At 46.4% G+C, this 22,316-nt stretch overlaps 2 protein-coding genes across 2 annotated transcripts; both read right to left on the bottom strand.

The window, feature by feature from the left end:
- LOC119888639 (RNA 3'-terminal phosphate cyclase-like) lies at positions 1–8,737 on the bottom strand. Its single transcript, XM_038699301.1, has 11 exons — positions 8,579–8,737; positions 8,339–8,439; positions 7,437–7,580; positions 7,165–7,288; positions 6,904–6,962; positions 3,439–3,580; positions 2,697–2,818; positions 2,551–2,609; positions 2,148–2,242; positions 658–762; positions 1–102 (listed from the first exon to the last, which is right to left on the bottom strand). Exons 1-11 carry the CDS (start codon positions 8,621–8,623, stop codon positions 4–6), a joined length of 1,095 nt encoding a protein of 364 aa, XP_038555229.1. The 5' UTR covers positions 8,624–8,737; the 3' UTR covers positions 1–3.
- Positions 8,738–10,845: 2,108 nt separating this feature from the next.
- Positions 10,846–21,784, bottom strand: LOC119888637 (membralin-like; the record flags this gene model as incomplete). Its single annotated transcript, XM_038699296.1, is given in 6 exon segments — positions 10,846–12,446; positions 16,145–16,244; positions 16,713–16,845; positions 17,103–17,186; positions 21,370–21,427; positions 21,684–21,784. Coding segments are annotated over 6 exon segments (1,310 nt in total), but the record flags the coding sequence as incomplete, so codon positions are not given.
- Positions 21,785–22,316: the final 532 nt, after the last annotated feature.

The raw sequence follows: 22,316 nt of genomic DNA, 5'->3' as shown, positions 1-22,316 counted from the left end.
TGGCTACAGGTTGGGGTTAGTGGCTCCTGATCCTTCACACTCGATAATGTGGGTGACGTTGCTGCTCAGCTCGTCCTCAGATTTCGTTATCGTGAACTTTGCCTGAAAACAGAAAACAAACATTAATATTAATCACAGAGACTCCGGCGGCTCGTCACAGCTCTGAATGTTTCCGCTGTCACTCGTTTTGTGAGAGCACGGTGAAGCTAGCTGCACCTGAAGTTGGAGTGCACACGTATTAGAGCCTTTATGTAATTGAGAGGTCATGAGCAGCTGGCGGGAAGCTCAGAGACTTTATTCTGTTAGTTTCTCTTTACAAAGTCTGTGGTTCTGACCCGAAGAGAGGCTGTGAAGTCTTTTAACCCATCAAACTAAGTCAGACTCAGTTGAACTCCGTTTGAAGTCCGCTTATCAAAATAAGGTGTTAAAACAACGTTTGTACGGAATGAATTTATAAACATGTTGATTAAACGTTAAAAACACTAAATGTTAATGTTAATTAATTTAGTCTTTAATCCTGGTTTGCTGGAAAAACATTAAATGAATGTGTTGACTTTTCTTTTATATCTAAACAGCATGTTTACTAGAACACAAACGTCTTCACACTCTTCATTTCCTCTCCGAGCACCAGATTAACGCCCAGGAGTCCACACACACCTGAGTCAGCTGCTCTGCGATGTGGATGGCCGTCTGCGTGTGCAGCGTCACGGCGCCGGTTCGAATCCGAGACGTTCCCTTCGCCAACGCCATGAAGATGATGAGCTGAGGAGGAAGAGGAGGAGAGGGTCAGCGCACGGACCAATGAAGAGCTGCGAGGGTTTCACAGGCAGACTTCAGACTCGTCCTCGCTGCCGTTTCCTTCTTGCCACCTGTAGAAACTGCACGCCGCGTTCAGCTCTGTTTTAACCCTTCGATCTACTCGACGTCTCAGTGTCTGAGGGGGCGGGGCCAGCGAGAAAAACACTACTGAGCACGTGCGGAGAGTCTCAAGACAAGGAAGCAACATGGAAACTGTCAGGGAGTAATTTATGATTGAAGTGAATGGACCGTCTTCAAGTCCAGTCTCTAACACCGTCCATCTACATCAGGGCTTTTCCTGCATAGAGAAAAAGGAAAATCCTCAGCGCCAAAATGATCAAAACAATTGGGGGGGGGAACAACCTTTCAATCCTCTCCGAATGCGTTTTAATAGCCTTTTATCAAACAGCTGTGGAGCAAGCAGAATATAACTTAAATTCAACGTCTCGCCTCCGCTCGTCCACAGCGCAGTCTTTTACACCTGATTAATAAACCAGCTGCTGCGTTGGTCCGACTGCGCCTGAACGCACCGCTACGAAGCTCGCGCTAATGACTTCCTGTTATTTCTCACAAGACAAAAGCAGTTTGTGCTTCAAGTGCGTCGGTATTCACCGCTCACTTTTACATGTTACTCCTTGGCGTCCCGGCCCCGGTTCTCTCCACATCAGGTTCTCTGGGCTCTACGTGACGCTCACCTGTTCACGTTCTCTCCTGCCTGCTAACCTCCGCAGGGAGATCAGGAGCCTTCATGCAGGCGTGTGCGTTACTGGCTCGTCAAAGTCACTTTTCATTAACCAGCCAATCACAGCCTGGAGGAGGCGGGACATTAAAAAAAGGTTGAGCACTACAGCAAACTTTAGAAATGTTTAACTCGTCGTTCTGTGTACACAGTTGCCTAAACAAATGAGAGGCTGAGCTGGAGGAGAGTTGGACAAAATGGCAGTTTTTGGGGATGTAATATTATAGGGTACAAATGCTAATCTATAGCAGCTGAACTATTATCTGAAAGTATAATGAATACACAAACATTAGCACTAATCAAACGTTAACCACAGTGCTGTAGGCCAATATAAGAAAATGGTTTTATTAGTGAAACAGCTGAATCTCTACTAATAAATTATCTGTAGGCAGAATAAAGGGAAACCTGTAAGTATATTATACTAACGTCACACGTTTATATATTTTGTTTATCACATGGTCAGAAATGCATAGATTTCAGTCATTAGGTAAGTCGTTGCCTTTACTGAACGTGTACCCATCATGCTTACTGTCGCCCCCAAAGGCCCATTCTGAGCCAGGAAAAACCCTGTACATGAGGTCAGAGTGATGTCAGCAGGTGGGGGCCTCACCTGGTCCTGCAGGAACTCGTCCACGCAGCCGTTGTTTCTGATGTTTCTCAGCAACATCTCAGCAGCTTCAATTCCAATTTTATCTGCGTACACACCTGAAGCAAACAAACAGCGGTCAGTCTGAGAGCTGCACTCTGATTGGCTGTCAGACGCTAGAGTTAGGCACACCTGACTCAGACAGATGTGGTTGTTTTATCAGAGAGTCACTTTAAGACGTGACGTCGTGTCACAGCAAAGATCTGTGATCAGTTCAGATGTCAAAGTCGTCTGGTTAAAGGTTCAGACGTGAGCAGGTTTCAGAACAGTGACGACTTCACGTGACAGGTAAACATGTTAAAAGGGTTAAAGCAGGTGTGAGTGTGTGTGCACCCCCCCCCTCCCCCCCGGTGCGTGACGTCCTCACCTTTCTTCCCCAGCGCCGAACCAGCAAACACACAACCCGTCGACGACTCAGCGATGATTCTGAAACACAGAGGGGAGACGGACCAGTCAGATTTCCCAGTTTGACAGTGAACGCAGCAGCGATGTCAGCAGGTGGGCGGGGCTCACATGATGCCGTTCCCGTTGCCGTAGGCCGCCTCCTTCTCCTGCAGCGGCTGGATGTTGATGTACAGGTCTTTGATTTCCTTCCTGATGGTTCGAACAGCAGCAGCCGACATGTCTTTAGCCAACTGAACACACCACCAACAGGATCAATACATCGCTCGTTATTCTACACGCCTTCAATCCTGGAAAATACTCCATGAAGTTCAAGGATTTCAAGGACTGAACTTTGTTCAATGTTGTTTTGTTCATGTTCTTGTGTTTTCATTCAAAGATCAAGAACATTTCATTAGAGGTTCAGTGTGTAACTTTTAGTGCCATCTAGTGGTGTGAACTGCAACCGGCGGCTCACGGTGCATTCAGGCGCTCCCCCTGATGGTCCCACTTCCCGAGCTGTGAAGTTGTTCTTCAGACTTTTGTGTGTTCATGAGCTCTGGAATCAACATGGCCGCTGCTACAAAGATGTTTAAACAACACGCAGACATCTAGTTCACTTCAGCATCGTGCTGAAACGCGCTCTGTAGAGCTGTTTGTCCCTCCGGGCTACCGTAGAAACATGGCAGCCTCCACGTAAGAGGAGCCGCGGTGTTGTGGACAGAAATGTCTCATTCTGAGGTCATTATGTGAGGTTTTTTATACACCGCTGAGAACACAGGTATGGATATTAAATATTACACACTGGACCTTTAATGATCACTATTGATCACCGCTGAGCACTGTTATGACATCACTTCCGGTGTGTGGTTACTTTGTAGGGAAGGACGCCGGCGACGAACGCTCGACCGTAGATCTTAGTGATGTTTCCTCTCTCCATCATGATGATGGGCCGCAGCTCTTTGACCGGGTTCACCGTCACCATCACCTCCCCGCCACCTTTAGGGTAGAAACCCCTGAGAGACACACACACACAGACACAGAGTCAGACAGACACAGAGTCAGACACACACAGACACAGAGTCAGACAGACACACACACACAGACACACACACAGAGTCAGACAGACACACACACACACACAGACACACACACAGAGTCAGACAGACACACACACACAGTCAGACAGACACACACACACACAGTCAGACAGACACACACACACACAGAGTCAGACAGACAGACACACACACAGAGTCAGACAGACAGACACACACAGAGTCAGACAGACACACACACAGAGTCAGACAGACACACACACAGAGTCAGACAGACACACACACAGAGTCAGACACACACACAGAGTCAGACAGACACACACACACAGAGTCAGACAGACACACACACAGAGTCAGACAGACACACACACAGAGTCAGACAGACACACACACACAGAGTCAGACAGACACACACACAGAGTCAGACAGACACACACACACAGAGTCAGACAGACACACACACACAGAGTCAGACAGACAGACACACACAGAGTCAGACACACACACACACAGAGTCAGACACACACACACACACAGAGTCAGACACACACACACAGAGTCAGACACACACACACACAGAGTCAGACACACACACACACAGAGTCAGACACACACACACACACAGAGTCAGACACACACACACACAGAGTCAGACACACACACACAGAGTCAGACAGACAGACACACACAGAGTCAGACAGACACACACACAGAGTCAGACAGACACACACAGAGTCAGACACACACACACACAGAGTCAGACACACACACACAGAGTCAGACACACACACAGAGTCAGACACACACACACACAGAGTCAGACAGACACAGAGTCAGACAGACAGACACACACAGAGTCAGACAGACACAGAGTCAGACAGACACAGAGTCAGACACAGACACAGAGTCAGACAGACAGACACACACAGAGTCAGACAGACAGACACACACAGAGTCAGACAGACACAGAGTCAGACAGACACAGAGTCAGACAGACACAGAGTCAGACAGACACAGAGTCAGACAGACACAGAGTCAGACAGACACAGAGTCAGACAGACACAGACACAGAGTCAGACAGACACAGAGTCAGACAGACACAGAGTCAGACAGACACAGAGTCAGACAGACACAGAGTCAGACACACACAGAGTCAGACACACACAGAGTCAGACAGACACAGACACAGAGTCAGACAGACACAGAGTCAGACAGACACAGAGTCAGACAGACACAGAGTCAGACACACACAGAGTCAGACACACACAGAGTCAGACAGACACAGAGTCAGACAGACACAGACACAGAGTCAGACAGACAGACACAGAGTCAGACAGACACAGAGTCAGACAGACACAGACACAGAGTCAGACAGACACAGAGTCAGACAGACACAGAGTCAGACAGACACAGAGTCAGACAGACAGACACAGAGTCAGACAGACACAGAGTCAGACAGACACAGACACAGAGTCAGACAGACAGACACAGAGTCAGACAGACAGACACACAGAGTCAGACACACACACACACAGAGTCAGACACAGACACACACAGAGTCAGACACACACACACACAGAGTCAGACACACACACACACAGAGTCAGACACAGACACAGAGTCAGACAGACACAGACACAGAGTCAGACAGACAGACACAGAGTCAGACAGACAGACACAGAGTCAGACAGACACAGAGTCAGACAGACACAGACACAGAGTCAGACAGACACAGAGTCAGACAGACAGACACAGAGTCAGACAGACACAGAGTCAGACAGACACAGACACAGAGTCAGACAGACAGACACAGAGTCAGACAGACAGACACACAGAGTCAGACACACACACACAGAGTCAGACACAGACACACACACAGAGTCAGACACACACACAGAGTCAGACACACACACAGAGTCAGACACACACACACAGAGTCAGACACACACACACACAGAGTCAGACACACACACAGAGTCAGACACACACACACAGAGTCAGACACACACACAGTCAGACACACACAGAGACAGACACACACACACAGAGTCAGACACACACACAGTCAGACACACACACACAGAGTCAGACACACACACACAGAGTCAGACACACACACAGAGTCAGACACACACACACAGAGTCAGACACACACACAGAGTCAGACACACACACAGAGTCAGACACACACACAGAGTCAGACACACACAGACACAGAGTCAGACAGACACACAGACACAGAGTCAGACACACACACACACAGAGTCAGACAGACACACAGACACAGAGTCAGACACACACACACACAGAGTCAGACAGACACACACACAGAGTCAGACAGACACACACAGAGTCAGACACACACACACAGAGTCAGACACACACACACAGAGTCAGACAGACACACACACAGAGTCAGACAGACACACAGACACAGAGTCAGACACACACACACACACAGAGTCAGACAGACACACACACAGAGTCAGACACACACACACAGAGTCAGACACACACACACAGAGTCAGACAGACACACACACAGAGTCAGACAGACACACACACAGAGTCAGACAGACACACACACACAGTCAGACACACACACACACAGTCAGACAGACACACACACAGAGTCAGACAGACACACACACAGAGTCAGACAGACAGACACAGAGTCAGACAGACACAGAGTCAGACACACACAGACACACACAGAGTCAGACACACACAGACACACACAGAGTCAGACAGACACAGAGTCAGACAGACACACACACACACACACACACAGAGTCAGACAGACACACAGAGAGTCAGACAGACACACAGAGAGTCAGACAGACACACAGAGAGTCAGACAGACACACAGAGAGTCAGACAGACACACAGAGAGTCAGACAGACACACAGAGAGTCAGACAGACACACAGAGAGTCAGACAGACACAGAGTCAGACAGACACAGAGTCAGACAGACACAGAGTCAGACAGACACACACAGAGTCAGACAGACACACACAGAGTCAGACAGACACACACACAGAGTCAGACAGACACACACAGAGTCAGACAGACACACACACAGAGTCAGACAGACACACACACAGAGTCAGACAGACACACAGAGTCAGACAGACACACAGAGTCAGACAGACACACACACAGAGTCAGACAGACACACAGAGTCAGACAGACACACACAGAGTCAGACAGACACACACACAGAGTCAGACACAGCGAGGAAACATTTCTACTGATTCTACTGGGCGAACAGGAAACTGACCTCATTCTGACGTCACAGTCAAAATGGACTCCGAACTTCTCCACGATTGGTTTAAACACCTGAAGAAGAAGAAAAACAAACAAACAGGTAAACAGACTTATCCTGTTGCCTAGCAACGCCTCCATCATACAGGAAAAGTAGTTCCCGTAGTAACAACGGCAGTCTGTGTTGCAGAACAGTAGCTGTAGTTCTCTGTACAGTGTGTATTTAATGTATTCACAGTGTGTATTTAATGTATTCACAGTGTATTCGCACACTGACCTTGATGGTGTAGTCGATCTGAGGAGCCATCTCTGCGTTGGTCCCTCCCTTCAGAAGGAGCTGTGAGGAGGCGTCGGAGAACAGGGCACAGGGCAGAGCGACCTGCAGCAGCAGACACACACTCCTGACACACACACACAGATTATATCATATATAATCAATACACACATTTCACATTACTCAACAATCAGGCAGATGAACAGGTGCTCTGAGCTTCGTCTTACAGGTGATATCAAGCACTTATCAAGGACCTGAACGGCAGACAGACTCACCCTGCTGTTTGTGTGTCGGCTGTGTGGTTTCCAGACCGGATCTTTGCTGGAGTCAGACTGATGTCGGTGGAGCCGATGGTGGCTCCCTGTAGACTGCCAGAACACAGATCTGAGACCAGCTGCAGGCCGCTCAGGTGCTGCGGTCTGAACACACACACACACACAAACCATAACACGGTGTACTTATAATACTGCAATTGTATAAAACTGACCATCTGATTCTCACCAAACTCCATTTAGAAATTTGAGATTTTAAAATGTTTCCAATATTATTATTAAAATGCACCAAGTCATGTTTTCTAATTGTTTAGTTCTGGCATGTTTTGAATGTTATGGCAAAAACTGCATATATATGATGTTCTGTCCTCATCAGTGAACCTCATTTAATTGATCCACAACTGCAGGATGAAGCACTGACGGTGTTTTCTGGAAAACAGACTGCGTCATCCAATCAGCTTAAGAACTGAATGTTTTGGGTTAATATTTCAGAAGCGTACAAGCAGCTGCATGAAGAGAACGTTTGCCGAATTTAAAGGCAGCTTCAGTTGATTAACTAAATCTGTTCAGTCATATTTCAGAAGTTGAGTAGTTTTGCTGCTGAGCCGGGCACTCTTATTTTACGGACATTTTGAATGGAGTCCGGTAGCGGCTTCTTTACCCCATAGAAGCTACACACATTATCTGCTGAAGTTTCCCAACAGCATCATTTAAAGGACCCGGGAGGCTTCAAGCTAACCGGGGTCAGTCTGGTGTGAAATTAATAAAACCTGTAATGGTATAAATGAATAAACACCCACAGAACAGGCGTTTTGTTTTATTGTTAAAGTCTGCTGAGTAAGTTAGCCGACAACTTCAATGAATAGGCTAACGTTAGCGTGCTAGCCGGCGAGCTGCTACCTCACCTGAGCCCAGGTGTGCTCCTGCCGGCTCGGATTTTGGTGATTTTGATGGGGGATCCGGTGATGCAGCTGAGCGCCGCGGAGACTCTCAGGATCTGTCCGCCCTGCAGAGAAGCGACACCGGGGAGGGAACAGATCAGACATCGGTCAGCTCAGCACCGGCTGCTAACTGTTAGCTTCTGTTAGCATGTTAGCAGAGCCGAACAACAGCTTCTCCGGTAATTTAAGGCGCGGGTTACTCACTCCCTCCATCACGCTGCCGTCGATCTCCACCGCCGCGGAGTCCATCTTCACACGAACCGGAACACTTTATGAGAACCTTTAAACTGCAGCTCCGGTACTTTTCCTCTGTTTGTCTTCTTCTTCTTCGGCTGCGACTTCTGTGTCACTTTACACGGAGTAACTACAGCCACTTCCGGTGGATTTCAAAATAAAATAAAGTTTTTCGAATTGGTGATTTTCTGGATGATAAAAATAAAAACCTGTTCAATATGTCGTTAAGATTCCTTAGTCGTGAAACCCGCTTCCTAAAAACACCATAATTACATTAATCTTCTTAATGGGACGATACTTTATTCTTATAACTAAAAGGTTAGTTATTTATTTCAACATTGTGTCAAAGTATATTTCAGTGCCGATTGAAGAGTTTTAAAATAGGTGACAGACTGTCAGTTTATGGGATGATTATTATTACTGTAACTTGATGTGATGCTGTGGATTGTAGCTGATTTTAATAGTTTAATGTAAAATAGTGGTACTAAAGAACAGGGATTTCAATATTTTATTCTTACTATAGAACTTGGTTGGTTTACTTTGAAGATGCGCATTTTATTTTGAAGAGTATTTCCGGTGTTCCTCCAGCTGTTCGGAGAACTTGATGCTTCCGGTGGTGAAGAACTACAACCAGCTGCGGAGTCTGCGCAGTACAGTCAGACGGCTGCACATGAAGCTCCGGTATTTTTAAAGTTACAGTTTAAAAAGAAATGGAACAGTGACAAAATTAATAAAGGTTTTTTTGAAACTATCTTTATCTTTTATTTGATTTTATTTACACCACATTATAAAAAGCCAAGAGGTAAAACGTGTTACTGCTTTTATCCATAAAGGTTAGAGGAAGAAATGAAACACTGAATGAAATTTAAAAGATGTAAATACAGCCAATTAAATTTAAATGATCAACTAATCTGTCTTAAATTAAAGGTGCTGCCCGGCTGTAGAGACGTAATGAGCACCTTTCTACAATCTTCACCGGACCACCTGAAAGAGACCAGGACCCAGGAGGTCACAGCAGGACTGTCAGATCCTTTAACCACAAAGAGCCGCTCCTTCGCTCTCTGCAAAGCCACCAGACTCATTTTAAGGTTACCGCTGCCACTTCGGTGTTTTAAGGTTCAGTTTGGATCTGGATGACTCACGTGAAGACGGGCCTCTGCGGGGGACACCTGAGGGGTCACTTTGTCCAGGTGATCCTGAAAGGCGGAAAGTGATTCTCTCTCATAAATGCATCACAGACAGAAACGACTCAAACATTCACACAGTTTGGTGCAAACGGCGGGTTGTGCACTGGTTTTACTGGTTTTACTGGACAGTTAAATACAGTTTGATGAGTTTCAGGCTTCATATCAACTAATGAGGCTACAGTCATCCAGCAGAGAGGCACGAAGAAGAAAACAACTAAACTACGTCCCCCAACACCCCCAGTCTGATGCTGATGTCACGCTACAGGCTCCGCCTCCTGCACGCCACAAACTTAGAGATCTGGGGAAAAAAAACAAAAAAACCCAAAAAAAACAGGTAACGAGACACACATGCTCGATCACGTGATCAGCGGTGCGTTCAGGAGACTCGCAGTAACTCAGTGATCATGTGACTGGTCCCAGTTTGATTTCAGAGGTTAAAGCCGGATTCAGAGCGGCGGCGTGTGCGAGCACTCCGTTAATAACGGACTGATTGTCTTTCAGCCCGTTCGATGCGTTTGGATTAGATTAGATTTGGATGTTACAGACGTGTTGGATAATTAAAACGTTTCTGTGGACTCGTCAATAAATCTATTAATTAACGGTTTCCCTCTCAGCCGCGAGGGTCCGTGCAGGACGCAGGTCCAGAGACCTGAACAGACCTGGAGACCTCTAAACGTCCCCTGAACGCATCACAGTGACAGGCCACGCCCTCTGGCCGGAGGCGGAGCCTGAGCTCTGACACAGCAGGCATCATATTGCACAACCAATGAGCTCCATCGACCGCCGACGTCTCTGAAGTGTCCACAGACAGTCTGAATTATTGATAAGGCATCCGTTCTGACAGGAAGTCCCGATCCACCTGATCGATCAGTCCGACACTCCAAAACAACTTCCTGTTCTCAAAGAGTCTTTTTCTTCAAAATAAAGCAGATGGAAACAGAGATCGACAGTTTGTGCTTCAGTCTGTCAGGATCAGGGCCGACTGATCAACAACTGATCGGCAGCGTGAAAAAAATCATTTTCAGTGGTTTAATTCTTTTTATTTCCCTGTTTCAGTGTTTAAAGTGACGTTCTGCTGATTTTAAAGGATCAATCTGCGGTTTCCCTGACTTCCTGTCTGCAGGACGGTGTCTGGGTGAGTGAGGATAAAGTGTGATGAAGGATCATGAGACCTGGCTCACTGATGGTTTACTGTTTGTGGAGCTGAGAGGCTCAGAGTCAGATCCAGGACTCTGATTAGGATCCGACTCTGTCGAGTTTCTGCTCTGAAGGATTCTTTAGTTTATTTCGTGTTTTATCTCCAAACAAACAGACAAATCTTACAGATCAATAATCGTATTAAGAAGTTGTGGATTTTAGACTAAACAGATAAAAAGAAGCTGAAAATATTAATTTAATCGCACAAACTGACCTGAGGTCAGGTGTGCTCGCTCTGAGGGGCGGCGCTGATCCGCCATCCATCGATAATTAGCAGCTGTTTAGAACAAAAACACCAAACCTGAACCTGTAACGTCTCCTCCCAGGGACCCCAGACCTGATCCCAGACCAGCTGAACCACATAGACATTTTCGGGAACTTGTTCTGAGTCGAGTGAAAATAGAAATCACCGTGTCTGGTCTGGGGACGTCCTGCGGGCCCCGACCCTCCGGTTGGGAAACACTGGACGAATCAATAAATCAGCATTTGTTTAAAATAAAAACTAAAATGTCAATCAACGGTAGACCGCCTCCCCGATCAGCTGATCACTGATGGATCCCTGATCAGCTGACAGACTGAGGCACTGTGTCACACAGGTGAGCCGGACTACACCTGGACTCTCAGGACGGGGTCTGTGCGGAGCTCTGCTGCTGTAGTGCTCTGCAGTCCCAGTCTGTACCTGGACTCTGTGAGGCGGGGCAGTCTGTCTCTGAGGGCCCCGCCTCCACCGGCTGGAGCCCTCTGATTGGAGGATCGTCTCCTCCTGCTGTGGTTTTAATTTCTACTGACACCACGTTCGGCTCAACGTCACCTCCTGCTGCTCCTCCTACTGGACCTCCTCCTGCTGACTCTCCTGCTGCTCCTGCTGCTCCTCCTACTGGACCTCCTCCTGCTGACTCTCCTGCTGCTCCTGCTGCTCCTCCTACTGGACCTCCTCCTGCTGACTCTCCTGCTGCTCCTGCTGCTCCTCCTACTGGACCTCCTCCAACTGGACCTCCTCCTGCTGCTGCTCCTCCTCCCATCCAGACCTCGGCCACCACACTGGGCTCGGCTGCTCCTGCTGACCCCTGACCTCCAGTCGCACCTCCTCCGCTGACTCCGTCGATGGGGTCTGAGGGGGGGGGCTGGTCTGAGGAGGACAGAGCTTCAGTGATGATGGCGGCCGTCTGAGCGACCCAGTTCAGCTCCGACCTCACCTCCCCCCCGCCTCCTGCTGCTGGAGAGGAGGAGGGCTGGGGGTCGATCTGAGGACCCGGCTGGGTGGCGCCGGGTCCTGGCGGGGTGGCGTCGGCGGGCCCCGCGGCAGCAGCAGCGTGGTTGTTGTTGAGGTTGTCCTGCAGGGCCGTCTGGTTGGCCTGACCCGCCTGCTGGTTCTGCAGCAGCATCTCCTGGATCCGGATCTGCTGCAGGATGGCAGGAAGCTCGTAGTGGTGGAAGAAGTAGATCATGGAGTGCTGAAAAGAAGAGGAGCAGGAAGTTAGTGACCCTGATCAAACCAGGTCCACACAGGAAACCCGAGTCCAGCTCAGCCAAACTCTCCAGCCCAGCTGATCCAGGACCGTCTAAACCTGAAACAGGAGACCCGAACTGGTTCACACACAGCGCGATGACGCCGTTATCTGCTCTGATAACGGTTCGCTGACAGGACGAGCTCGCAGCCAATTAAATCAGAACGTCTCGCAGCGAGCTGCCGTGTTTCAGACGACTTCATATTTACACAGAGCGACACAACAGGAGGCTGCTGGGAGAAAAGAGGAGGCTGAGCTACCTGTAAGATCAGAAAATATGTTTCTGTCAGATGATTCCAGCTGTCGTTGAACTTTACTGTGAAAGCAGTTAGCGTAGCGTAGCCCTGATCCAACCAAACTCCATTCAGAAAACAAGCGGTTTAAAAGCTGTTTGCTTGCCATCTCACAGACCTGACAGAGCACGAGTTCATATGTTAAAGATCAGCATCACGATGTCGTCGTTTCAGCATCAGTTTGAAACTAAATGTTTAGTTTGGGTTGGCGGTAGGGATGGGCGATATCTTATCGTTTGCGATATATCGTTAAATTCTCCTAACGATAATAACGATAAGTCTAGTTGATGACGTAGTTTTGTTTGCGCGCGCGATTCACTGTTCACGTGCGGACATTCTCTGTGCGGAGTGAAAACAAGCATGGCGGACGTGAGGCTGAGGAGGAGCTTGTTGTTAAGCGAGGAGCTACCTCCACAATTTGGAACTGGTTGGTTACAGAAAATCAGATGAGGAGCAAACTACCGTAATATGCAAAGTTTGCAGAAAAACGGTGGTTACAAAGAGTGGAAACACGTCCAATTTGTTCCACCATCTGAAACACAAACCAGAGTATGACGAATGTCTGAAGATACGCGAGGCAACGGAGGCGAAAACTACAAGTGGACCTAGAGGTAAGAAAATTACCACCCAGACCAAAATTGCCAGCGCATTTGCTAGTTGCGTCCCTTATGATAAGCAAAGTAAACGATGGAGCGAATTGACGGAAGCAGTGGCGTTTTGTTTGACAAAAGACATGTTGCCATTCCAAACTGTCGAAAAAGAAGGATTCAAGCGAATGATCCATAAACTGGACCCAAGATACAACATGCCCTCAAGGAAGTACTTTTCCAAAACAGCCCTGCCAGCGATGTATGAATAGGGTACAAACGTCACTGTCTACGGCGGATTTTATGCTTCAACTGCAGACATGTGGAGTAGCAGAGCGACCGAGCCGTACATTAGCCTTACGGTCCACTACATAACGAGCGACTGGAGTTTGAACAGCTGTTGCATCCAGACAGGTTTTTTCCCAGATGACCACACGGGTGAAAACATCGCGAGTGGCTTGAAGCAGTTTCTTCAAGAATGGAATTTAGATGAGGAGAAACAGGTGTGCCTAACAACGGACAGCGGGGCCAATATAGTAAAAGCAGCCACTCTAAACACGTGGAGTCTTGCTTTGGCCATTGTCTACACATTGCTATTGGTAAGTTTACTCTTTTTCTCTTAGTGTCAGTATATTTAATGCATGCACACTGAGCAAACATGAGCTTAATATATTAACTGTATTTATGTATTTGTTTCTGGATTAGTAACGTGACTGACTATGCAGTATTTTGAACAGCAATTCATTACATTAGCTAATGTTTATATGTGCATTTAATATTAAATGTTTATTTATTTAAATGATTTTTTTAGTTTCATCTATTTTAATTTTAACTTCACTTTAACTTTTTTTATTGTATTTATTCTTGTGCAAAAGAAACATAAATAAATGCATAAAAATAAATAGTTTTGTTGTTGTTTTGCAGAGAGAAGCATGCGGGATACCAGGATTGACAGAGCTGTGGGAGTCTGTAAGAAGATTGTCGGTGTTTTTTCACACAGCTGGAAAGAGCAGCGAACACTCAAAGATGCTCAAGTAGAACTTGGCCTTCCACCACACAAACTTGTGACTGAATCGGCAACACGATGGGGATCAAGGCAGAAGATGATCGGCCGGATACCTGAGCAAGAGAAGGCCATTACGCAAGTCCTGGCTGCTGACAGGTCAACCAGGCATCTGGTGCCTACTTGGCAGGATATTGATGTCCTAGACTCTGTCAGTAAAGCACTTGGGCCTCTTCTTGATTTTACAGATGCCCTCTCTTCTGAAAACTATGTCACAGTGTCATGCTTGAAGCCTACTCTTCACCTATTCAACAGTGAGCTGCTGCAGGGGAAAGATGAAGACACAGATCTCACCAGGACAATTAAAAGTTCAATATTGGACTACATGAACACCAAATATGGTGACCAAGAGGTTCAGGAACTGATCAACATGGCAACAATTCTTGATCCACGCTTCCGCACTCAGTATATGAGTCAAGAAGAGATCCTGGTCATCAAAGCCAGAGTAGTCAGAGAGGTGGAATCCCTTTCTGTCATGCCAAGTGATGCTGGCTCTTCTACCCCTGTAACGTCATCTGAAGCAACAAAAGAAGCTCAGAGTGCATCTAAAAGGCAGAAGAAGAGTCTTGGAAGTTTTTTTTTCACCCTTTCTGAAACAGAGAAAATTGAGGCTGAATTAAACAACTACCTGCATGGGCCACTTGCAGATGGTGAAAGCAATCATCTTACGTGGTGGAAGGTACATGAGGTGAATTTCCCTAACATCAGTCGTTTGGTGAAAAAGTACTTGTGCATCCCCGCCACTAGTACACCCTCAGAGAGGGTGTTCAGCGCTGCTGGAAATATAGTGACATGCCCAAGGTCTCTTCTGAAACCAGCTGCAGTGAATATGTTAAGGCGTGAGCCCTGTTCTCTTTTTGAAAGCTACTGAATCACACTAGTATGTGTGTTATGCAACTTGCACTACCAGACATGTTCATGTCAGCCTCATTTCTATATTTTGCAAGAGTATATCAGTGTTTACAGTTTAATTAAACTTTTATTTAAATTTAATTTATTGATTTGTTTTTTGATTTATCATCTTGTTTTGCACTATTTTGTAAACTATCTGAAGACATAGTTGGGATCATTACTTTTTGATACATGCAGTGTTTGCACTATTTTTACAATTTGTTCCATGGGACAAGAGTGTTGATAATTTAACTACCTAACTGGTGTTAGCATGTTCCACTTATGTATTATATTTACATTCTAAGAGTGTGTTTCACTCTGAACTTCTTTACTTTATCAGGATTTATTTGCAGTTGTACTCTGTTGTAATTTTGAAACACAACTGAAGACATGGTTGGTGATTGTTACTTTTGCTGTTTGCTTTGCACCATTTTTCCACCATGAGAATATAAATAAATAAAGAATCTGTGTTTACATTTTAAACTTGTAATTGATTTGAATTATTATTATTGTTTAATTGTTGTTGTGTGATGTTTTTCAGCACAGTCACTGGAACACAACTTTAACATAACATAATCTGATATTTTACAGAAGAAAATAATTTATCGTCATTTGTATCGTTATCGCAATAAATTCCTGAAATTATCGTGATAGATTTTTTAGGCCATATCGCCCATTCCTAGTTGGCGGGTTGCATTTATTCGAGATCTCGCTTTGTGTGTGAAACCAAGTTTCCTCTGTGATAAAGCTCATAGTTCTGTTGGGTCAGAGTCACGAGCTCGGGGTCAGTACGAGGACCGCGGTTCTGACCTGGATGAAGAGCCAGGAGGTGACCAGCGCCAGGCTGCTGTACTGGCCGTTGAAGCGGTAGTGATAAGCGTAGAAGGCGAAGTGGTACAGATAGAAGAACCTGAAACACAGAAACAGATCCACGTTCAAACACACAAACCTTCAAACCAACACAGTAACTACGTGACTGATTCATAGATTTATAATTAGTTAATAACTTGTTATGAAATTAATTGTCGTTGCCCCAAAGAAATAAAGATGCAGAGAGATTTTTCTTTAGCTCAGTGAGGACATTAAAAGGTTCCTGCAGAAATGAAGGATCTTTGATTCAGGATTGGTCCAGCAGTGTTTCTGTGGGCGCAACAGTTTTAAAATCATTTAGCCGACGCTTTTATCCAAAGCGACTTACGGCTGCTCTACATGTCAGAGGTCGCACGCCTCTGGAGCAACGAGGGGTTAAATGTCTTGCTCAGGGACACACTGGTGGACGGGTCACAGTGGGGGATTGAACCCGGGTCTCTCACATCAAAGGCATGTGTCTTATCCACTGCTCCATCGCCACCCCATGGTTGTTGGTCATGTGACTCACCTCAGCCAGTGGCGTTTGCTGGTGTTGGTGTGGCAGCAGATGGCATCGTACTGATCGGCCAACCAGACGATGAGGATGATGTAGAAGGCCGTCGTCGTGTCGTTGAAGAACTCCGACATAATGGCCTCCATACCTGATGACAACAGGAAGTGACATCAGCAGGTCAAGTCTGGACTCTTTTAGCCGCTTTGATGAAAAGCCGCTCAGCCAACCGGCTGTTCCAGATTTTAACGGCGAGATGGAAAGTTTCAGTGTTTCCTCAGGAATTTGCCAGACTGTGGACTCCTCGGGTCAGAAGCATCACTTACCGCCTCTCTGGACCCTGAGGCTAAATGAGTCTGACATGGATCAGAGTCTAGGTTTAGACCCGTATCCAGGATGTGAACTTACCGACGAGGGCCAGGATGACGGTGAGCAGAGGGGCTGCTGGGAAGGCGATGGTCATGTTCATCTCTAGCATCTGGAGAAGATCAACTGAGGGGGACAGAATGAGACCAGATCAACACACAGCTGATCCTCCAGGTCTGAGAGGTTGAGTGTCTAAAACTAAAAAAACCAACAGAGTCTTCAGTAGGAAGAAACTAGAACCCAGAGTGGAGGAACAAATCCTGATGGATCTGCCAGACCCTGTTCTTCATGTACAGTCCCCCCCAACAGTCTCGGAACGGTGAGGCAGATTCCTTTGTTTTTGTTGTTCACTGAAGACATTAAGACCAAAAGATGAGTTTGAGACCAGAGTTCAGAATCTCAGCTCTCAGTTCCTGGTATTCACGTCTAGATGTGTTAAACAGCTCAGGACAAACCACTGTTTGTTTGAACCACCCATTTTACAAGTGAGCAAAACTATTGGAACATGTGACAGATGTTTGTTGTTGCCCAGATGTTGCCTTTTAGGTTGATTGTCCAAACATTAACTAGCTCTGCATGACTAGTCTAAGTTTTCATCCTTGGTTCAAACCTATAAAGACTGCATTTCCTGTTAAAGAGGATAAACCAACATGAAGACCAGAGAGCTGTCTGTGGGAGAAGAACAAGCCACTGTCAAGCTGAGAAAAGAAGGAAAATCGAGCAGAGCCATTGGACAAACATTGGGCAGAGCAAGCACAACAATGTGGAACGTCCTGAAAAAGAAACTACTGGTGTACTGAGCAACAGACGTCCAACAGGTCGACCAAGGAAAACTACAGTAGCTTCATTGGCATTAAAGGAACCGCTCTAAGCTGGTTTAAGTCCTTTTTATCAGATCGATTTCAGTTTGTAGATGTTAACGATGAGTCCTCCATGCACGCCAAAGTTACTCATGGAGTTCCTCAAGGATCTGTCCTCGGACCAATCCTCTTCATTTTATATATGCTTCCTTTAGGCAATATTATCAGGAAATATTCCATAAACTTTCATTGTTTTGCAGATGATACTCAGTTATATCTATCGATCAAACCAGATGAAACTCATCAGTTAGCTAAACTTCAAATGTGCCTTCAGGATGTTAAAACCTGGATGACCTGAAATTTTCTAATGTTAAACTCAGATAAAACTGAAGTTATTGTTCTGGGGCCTAAGCACCTCCGTGACGCATTATCTGACAGGAACCAGGAAAAGAGATCATATTTCTCCTGTTTTAGCTTCTTTGCATTGACTTCCAGTAAAATCCAGAATAGAATTTAAAATCATTCTTCTTACCTACAAAGCTCTTAATGGTCAGGCACCATCTTATCTTAAAGAGCTCATAGTACCTTACTACCCCACCAGAGCACTGCGCTCCCAGAATGCAGGGTTACTTGTGGTTCCTAGAGTCTCCAAAAGTAGACTAGGAGCCAGAGCGTTCAGCTATCAAGCTCCTCTCCTGTGGAACCAGGTTCCAGTTTGGGTTCAGGAGGCAGACACCATCTCCACATTTAAGAGTAGGCTTAAGACTTTCCTCTTTGATAAAGCTTATAGTTAGGGCTGGCTCAGGTGAGTCCTGAACCATCCCTTAGTTATGCTGCTATAGCCTAGACTGCCGGGGGATTTCCCATGATGCACTGAGCTCCTCTCTCCTCTACTTTCTCTCCCTCTGTATGCAACCTTATCCCATTATTGCATGTTACTAACACAACTTCTCCCCTTTCTGGTAGTCTTGTGCTTTCTCATCCCTCTCCTCTCTCCTCCTATCACTTCCTGCAGGTTTCTGGCTCTGGAGCTGTGGAGTCTGGATCTGTGGTTGCGGGTCACCTGCTGCCCCCGTGTTCCTGCTCGACACCCTCTACTGCAACGACTATTGTTACTAGTCCTATTGTTATTATTGTCATTATAATCATTAACATTACGACTGTTATCATTAACACTACTATAAATCTGTACCATTTTTCATTTAGTCTATAGCAGAGGTCACTAATAGAAGGACCGCGGTCCGGATCCGGACCCAGCCGCTGTCCTCTCCGGACCGCCGACCTACAGCCGATTTATCATTGAAATTTACTACCTTGTGACGGAGCGTTTCTATTTTAACCCGCAGCTTTTCAAGCATTTACTGTACTGGTTTAGCGGACCAGGAAACTCACAGACCAATCGCATGTGCTCCAGTCATCTCATTTGACGCTGCTCAGACAATCAAATCTGTGCATTCCGATGTTTGAGAGTCGAGTCCGCGAGATTCACCAGAGACGTTTTGGAAATACCCACGAATTGAGAAGATGAAAGGGAAAAGAGATTTCACATGGCTTTTAATCAAGAATGTCAGATTCTTACATGTAGACTACATTCCTCCCACGGAAGTTCAAAAACAGAATCTCTCATAGATCTCCAATCCTAGCTGGCAGGACAAACTAGAGCTCACGTTTCTCACTGAACAAGAGAAAGTAGGAGTGGTAGCTCTATAAGAGGGTATGAAAGAGAAAAAGATGCGTTACAGCTGTTCATTTGTTATGATGTGTTGAGTGTTTATTATAAAATTGGTTAAGACTGCACTTTATCACTTCAAGCTACACTTTTTAAAAAAAATTAGGCACTTTATTTTAGTTTACTTAAATTTAGAATTTACTATTAGAGTAGTTATTATTTATTATCCCTCCAGTTTGATGTGAAAACTGACTGAAATATTATTTGATTTGACAGTCCGTTGTTGAATAAAAACATATGTTGATACAACTATACGTTATGGTCGTTTTGATGTCCCGGACCTTTGCTTTGGGAAATTTTCTCTAGCTGGACCTCTTTGAATTCTAATTGAATACCCCTGGTCTATAGCAACATCACCTTTACTGTCTGTACCTCTGTGTGGATATTGTGTAGGCTGCCTCCCACCTAACCCTCCTTCCCACTCCCTCTTTATGACTCTCTCTCTCTCTCTCTCTCTCTCCCTCTCTCTCTCTCTCTCTCTCTCTCTCCTTTCCTTCACCCCAACCGGTCGAGGCAGATGGTTGCCCACCCTGAACCATGGTCCTGCTCGAGGTTTCTGCCTCTTAAAGGAAGTTTTTCCATGCTTCTGTCGCCTAGTGCTGCTCTTGGTGGGAATTGTTGTTATGAAAAGCGCTGTGAGATAACTGTTGTTGTGATTTGATGCTATATAAGTAAAACTGAATTGGACAGAAAGGAAGTGCTTATGATCCGAAGCATTCGAGCTCATCTGTGAAGCCTGGTGGAGGTGATGTCACGGCTGCTTCTGGAACAGGCTCATTAATATTTATTGATGATGTAACTGATGATGATCGCAGCAGACTGAATTCAGAAGCGGAAAGAAACATTTTGTCTGCCAGTTTATGGAGAAATGCTTTAAAACTAATGGGGAGGAAGTTTATCCTGCAGCAGGACAACGAGCCAAAGCACACTGCCAACAAAACAAAGGACTTCATCAGGGGAAAAAGTGGAAGTTTTAGACTGGCCAAGTCAATCAGCTGACCTTAACCCAGCATGCATTTCACCTCCTTAAGAGGAGACTGAAGGGAGAAACACCCCGAAACAAACAAGAACTGAAAGAAGCTGCGGTAAAAGCCTGGAATAGCATCACAAATGAAGAATGCAACAGTTTGGTGAGTTTCTGGGTCGCAGGCTTCAGGCAGTTATTGCAAGAGAGGGTTCTGCCACCAAATATTAAAGGGGCCTTTACTTTTGCTCACCTCAGACTGCTGTGGATTAAAACAAAGGGTGGTTTATCCTGAGCTGTTTAACACGTCTAGATGTGACTCCAGGGAAGAAAAGCTGAGATTCTGAACTCGTCTCATCTTTTGATCTTAAACCTAAATGTCTTCAGTGAACAACAAAAACAAAGGAATCTGCCTTCTAGTTCCAAGACTGTGGAGGAGACTGTATAAATTACACATCTGAGCTAAAACACAAGCACCCTGATCAAGTACCAGACCACATCCTTCACATCCTTAAACTACTCATTTAACTGTGAACTGAAAGGCAGGGATCAAAATTCTCAACCTGGATTGGGAACTTTAGACATGACTGGATTATATTAATCTGGAATGATGACGTGAACTGGATTACAGGGCCTGGCCTGGCCTGGATTACAGGGCCTGGCTGGCCTGGCCTGGCCTGGATTACAGGGACCTGGCCTGGATTACAGGGGCTGGCCTGGCGGATTACAGGGACCTGGCCTGGCCTGGCTTACAGGGACCTGGCCTGGCCTGGATTACAGGGACCTGGCGTGTGTTTGCTCTGGGAGGAAACTGACCGATGAAGACGAAGATCTGGTGGTGAGAGTATCTGAGCAGCATCGACACTGACAGAGTCTGAAAAACACAAAACAAATTAATTTGACTTTGATCCGACCGGCCCTCGCTGATCAGAACCGGTTCAAGTTTGTTTTTAGTAGCTTTGTAGGTCCATTTAATCTTACAGACCCTGATAGTCTCTGCATAAATAAAGACTACTGTCATTAAACGTTTTCAGGAGCCTCGACAACAAGAACTAACCTGGAAATTCACTTTGACTTCATGTTCTCTGCAGATTTGGATTAAATATGATGAGTAGGACGTGTTCACTCACGAATATGACCATGATGACGAAGGCAGCCAGGTAGGAGGTTCTGGCCATCCACATGCTGACGAAGCGGTAATGTTCTCCAGACACCACGTTCCTCAGGAACCCTGCAGAGAACCACACTGCAACATCACCAACCTGACTCCAGACTGACAAGTACCTGTGACTCAAAACTGTGTTTACTCTGATCTAAACCAAAGACCTGGTTCGGCAGTCAGGGAGGGGATCGGAGGAACTCGGGGTCTGCAGTCAGGGGGGGATCGGAGGAACTCGGGGTCTGCAGTCAGGGAGGGGGATCGGAGGAACTCGGGGTCTGCAGTCAGGGAGGGGGATCAGAGGAACTCGGGTCTGCAGTCAGGGAGGGGGATCAGAGGACTCGGGGTCTGCAGTCAGGGGGGATCCCAAGAACTCGGGGTCTGCAGTCACGGAGGGGGATCGGGGAACTCGGGTCTGCAGTCAGGGAGGGGGATCGGAGGAACTCGGGTCTGCAGTCAGGGAGGGGATCCCAGAGCTCGGGGTCTGCAGTCAGGAGGGGGATCAGGGAACTCGGGGTCTGCAGTCAGGGAGGGGGATCCCAGACTCGGGGTCTGCAGTCACGGAGGGGGATCGGAGGAACTCGGGGTCTGCAGTCAGGGAGGG

Source organism: Micropterus salmoides, unplaced genomic scaffold, assembly GCF_014851395.1.
Source record: "Micropterus salmoides isolate LMB-PRFRI ecotype aquatic unplaced genomic scaffold, ASM1485139v1 Ms_hic_scaffold_5, whole genome shotgun sequence".
Taxonomy (NCBI): Eukaryota; Metazoa; Chordata; class Actinopteri; order Centrarchiformes; family Centrarchidae; genus Micropterus; species Micropterus salmoides.
Note: the sequence above shows the minus strand (reverse complement) of the source record. Positions and strands in the feature narration are given on the sequence as shown.

What these genes read in the sequence shown, in the direction of transcription:
- LOC119888639 (XM_038699301.1), bottom strand. Translation starts at nt 8,623, where the DNA reads ATGGACTCCGCGGCGGTGGAGATCGACGGCAGCGTGATGGAGGGA. An exon ending in AGATCGACTACACCATCAAG is followed by an intron (nt 6,963 to 7,164) that starts GTCAGTGTGCGA and finishes CTTCTTCTTCAG; the next exon opens with GTGTTTAAACCAATCGTGGA. An exon ending in ACGAGTTCCTGCAGGACCAG is followed by an intron (nt 763 to 2,147) that starts GTGAGGCCCCCA and finishes CTTCCTCCTCAG; the next exon opens with CTCATCATCTTCATGGCGTT.